Source organism: Merops nubicus, unplaced genomic scaffold (assembly GCF_000691845.1).
Source record: "Merops nubicus isolate BGI_N331 unplaced genomic scaffold, ASM69184v1 scaffold7653, whole genome shotgun sequence".
Lineage (NCBI taxonomy): Eukaryota > Metazoa > Chordata > Aves > Coraciiformes > Meropidae > Merops > Merops nubicus.
This window is the reverse complement of record NW_008600883.1, coordinates 64,270-67,509: the sequence shown is the minus strand read 5'-3', so window position 1 is coordinate 67,509 and position 3,240 is coordinate 64,270. Positions and strand designations below refer to the sequence as shown.

The window sequence follows — 3,240 nt, the reverse complement described above, 5'->3', positions numbered from 1 at the left end:
TACAAAAATCTGGACCCCACAAAAATCATACCTTTGTGAAGAAAGGAAGGGCAGGGGAGAGGGAAGGAATCCTTTTTCTAGCATCACAGAAGAGACTTGCATCTGGCACTAAAACAGGGTCACGGCTTTTAGTTGTTACAGAAAGCAACTTCATGCTAAAATTTTCATCTTTTTTTAAATGTATTCTTATGAATAGGGAAAAAAAAACCCTGCTAACATCTACTTTTACATACCTAAAATTGCAACACCAAAGGGTGCAAGAGACACAGATACTGTGAATAAAGAAGTAGAATATTCAAGTATATGAGGAGGGCGTATCACAAATGGCCACAGAGAAATATATATATCTATAATACTGTATCCAACAGATGGAAGGGATGTGAGACCAGTGGTGTGTACACAAATCTAGCCGCTTAACCAACCTCCTAATCAGCCACAAGTCCATTGGGGGGGAGTGCTCGCTCTCAACAGCTTTCTTACCTCACTTCCCCAGGCAACTTCAAATGTTCTCAACTACTATTTTTAGTTATTAGTTAAATAATTTATTGGCTTTTCAGCTATACACTGACATAATTAACCAGGTCCAAAAAAATGTTAATAACTTAATTCAACTTTTGTTCTACTCATTTATACAAAATAACACTTTTTTTTTTCCCATTAAACTTGAATTTCTCTATATGCCCTTCCTTCTGGTAAGCAGACTGTTATTTTAACCTGTAATAACTTACAATGGGCAACTTTCCTTTTTTTTTTATTTCCCCACCTATCAACAGAACAGTGAAACGAGCAACTTGGGATATTAACAAGGCTCTTCAGAAAGACGTGGATGGCCTTCAGGCACATGAAAGGTAAAAATGCATTTTATCATAGTACGGTACTCCATGCAAGACAGAGCAGAGCAACAATAATTGTCCAAGGTAACATACTGCAGTTGTATACCCATATAAAGCCAGTGTCTTCCTGTTGTAAATGGAGATCAGGCCAATTTCTGCATCTATTTAATTATTTTTTTTTTCAGTATTTTTTTTTCCTTTTTTTTTAACTGTATGGTAACTACAAGTCTTGGGATGCGACTTAGTTTTAGACATGGTAAAGAATGAATGTAACACCTGCTCTGAGCCCATTCCTGCCAAGAGCTCATGCCTAAACGTTATTACTTCCTAGGGCGCGAGGTGAGGAGTTCACAAGCCCTGCTTGGCAAGGGCTGCGGTGACGTCCTCCGCCAGGGTGGCCAGCTGGGGGGACTCCAGCAGGTTGATGCTCCCGGAGGAGGAGACGTTGCTGAGCCGGCGCGGGGAGGCCACGCTGGACCTGCCTGGCGACTGCGTGATGATCTCGGCCCCGTGGTCGACACGGGCCTTCGCGTGCTCTCTGAAGTTCAGCTTCTGGCTGTCAATCTGCTCCAGGGAAGGAAAGAATTCAACGCGTCATGTACGTGCCAAATCAGCTCCTAACCGATCAGCATTTGGGTCTGATTTTCTTCACTTTTAAGAACTCTCACAAGGACTGAAGCTTCTTCACTCTTTGGAATAATTGAAACTGAAGATTTTTTCGCCCTGTTTAACATACGCTGGCTTACTATGTTACATTCTCTAACTATTTCTGTCTCTGATGGATGCTTTAAAGAGCAGTACCCATCATTCCCAGCTGTATGAATTTAATAAACATTCTATGGGCATTGTGCTTTGTTTCCAAAATCTGTATTTTCAAATGTTAGTGGGAGTGATCTTACTTCCAAGATGTTTTCCTCCTGTTTAACAAAGCAGCCCCGATCATCTAGGATACCCATAGTACAGACCTATGCTGTACAAGGGTCCCAAACAAGGTTTCTCTTTAGGGGAAGCCAGTGCACAAACTACAGGATGTTTCACTTTAAGATTCACTCTCAGCTTAGGTGTGGATATGAGACTGGTCATTCCAAATTCCAAAGGGAAGAAACGACATGTGAGTGTGCTTGAAGGAGAACAAATGCTTCCTACTCAATTCAGAGCTATCTCTGAATTCACAGCCTTGTCCCTCACAGTTTCATTGGGCCAGGGACACAGTGGTAGCCTTTTCTCTGATGGCTGTCCCCTTACCTTGACGTTACCACCACCAGGTACGTGGTGGGCATTTTCCAGTGAACCAACTTTAGCCTGAGCTTTTTCTTTGAAATCCAGCTTCACGCTCTCAATTTTCACACGCCCACCTCCTGCACAGACAAAGGAAATACAGATTAAGAGGCTGGAATGGCTCAGGAGAAGGTCTGACCTGATGCACAAGGGCGTGCTCACGTGACTTTGCTTTTCATTAGAGAAGCACAGAATACCAGGCTCCATGTTCAAGTAGAATATAAATTCTTCAACACCTACTCAGACTGTGAGAACGTGCTGCAGTCCTACTGATTTTCATGGACTTAAGTATATGCTTCAGCTTTTGCTGACTTCAGTCTGCATTTCAGTATCTTATCAAACTGACATTATGCCACAGCAGCATCCTTCTGCATTATTTTATTATCTCTTCTCTAAACTAGGTGGTCCCATACCTTTGTATATTATTTAACTCTTTGTATATTTGTCTTTACATTAAGTCTTATATATTTACTTAAGAATATTACTTTTATTACCAAAGTGTATTTACTTCCCCTTGGACTGTAAAAGAGAATGGTAACATCCATCATTTCTCCTTTGCATAACAGGATTAGGTCCTTGCTTTGTCCCATATCCCATAAATTCCTACAGTACCTGGCTTGTGGTGGATGTTCTTGAGTGAGCCACACTTTGAAGTCACATGACTCAAGTCGATCTTCTTGGTTACGATTTGTACCTGTCAAGAGCACACACACATGAATTGCAGGAATGAAAGGAATAAAAAGGCAAGCCCTGCAGAGGAAGAGCCCAAGCCTCTACAAACTGCTGGAAAAGGAGAGGTGGTTAGTAGGAAACAGACCATGCCACAGAGGAGGAAACACCTGGATTAATAAAGCAAGCTTCCTTCCCACCTAGGGAGATGGCAGAGCTGGGTTAAGCTTTACTATTAGCAAAACAAAGAGAAGGACAAAGCAGATCAGCTTGTGGGTTCTTTCTAAAATGTTTCTGACCTTCCTCTCAGGGTGGGTGCTCTGAAGCCCTGCATGCAGCAGGACCCATCTTCTTTGCTTCTGCTCTTGAATGTGCACCGTGGCAATGAGGAATAATTCGGTGACTGTTCTTCTCTACCATCTGTTCCGTGTTTTTCTGCCTCTGATATGGTGTGCATTCC

At 42.2% G+C, this 3,240-nt stretch overlaps 1 protein-coding gene across 1 annotated transcript in view; it reads right to left on the bottom strand.

Annotated features, from left to right (window-relative positions):
- Nucleotides 1–1,031: 1,031 nt before the first annotated feature.
- MAP2 (microtubule-associated protein 2) overlaps nucleotides 1,032–3,240 on the bottom strand; it is a gene marked incomplete at its 5' end in the record, with an annotated part of 66,470 nt that continues 64,261 nt past the window's right edge. Inside the window, 3 exons of the mRNA XM_008937810.1 lie at nucleotides 1,032–1,397; nucleotides 2,079–2,191; nucleotides 2,724–2,805. Coding sequence (XP_008936058.1) covers nucleotides 1,182–1,397; nucleotides 2,079–2,191; nucleotides 2,724–2,805 — 411 coding nt within the window. The remainder of the gene's footprint in view (nucleotides 1,398–2,078; nucleotides 2,192–2,723; nucleotides 2,806–3,240) is intronic.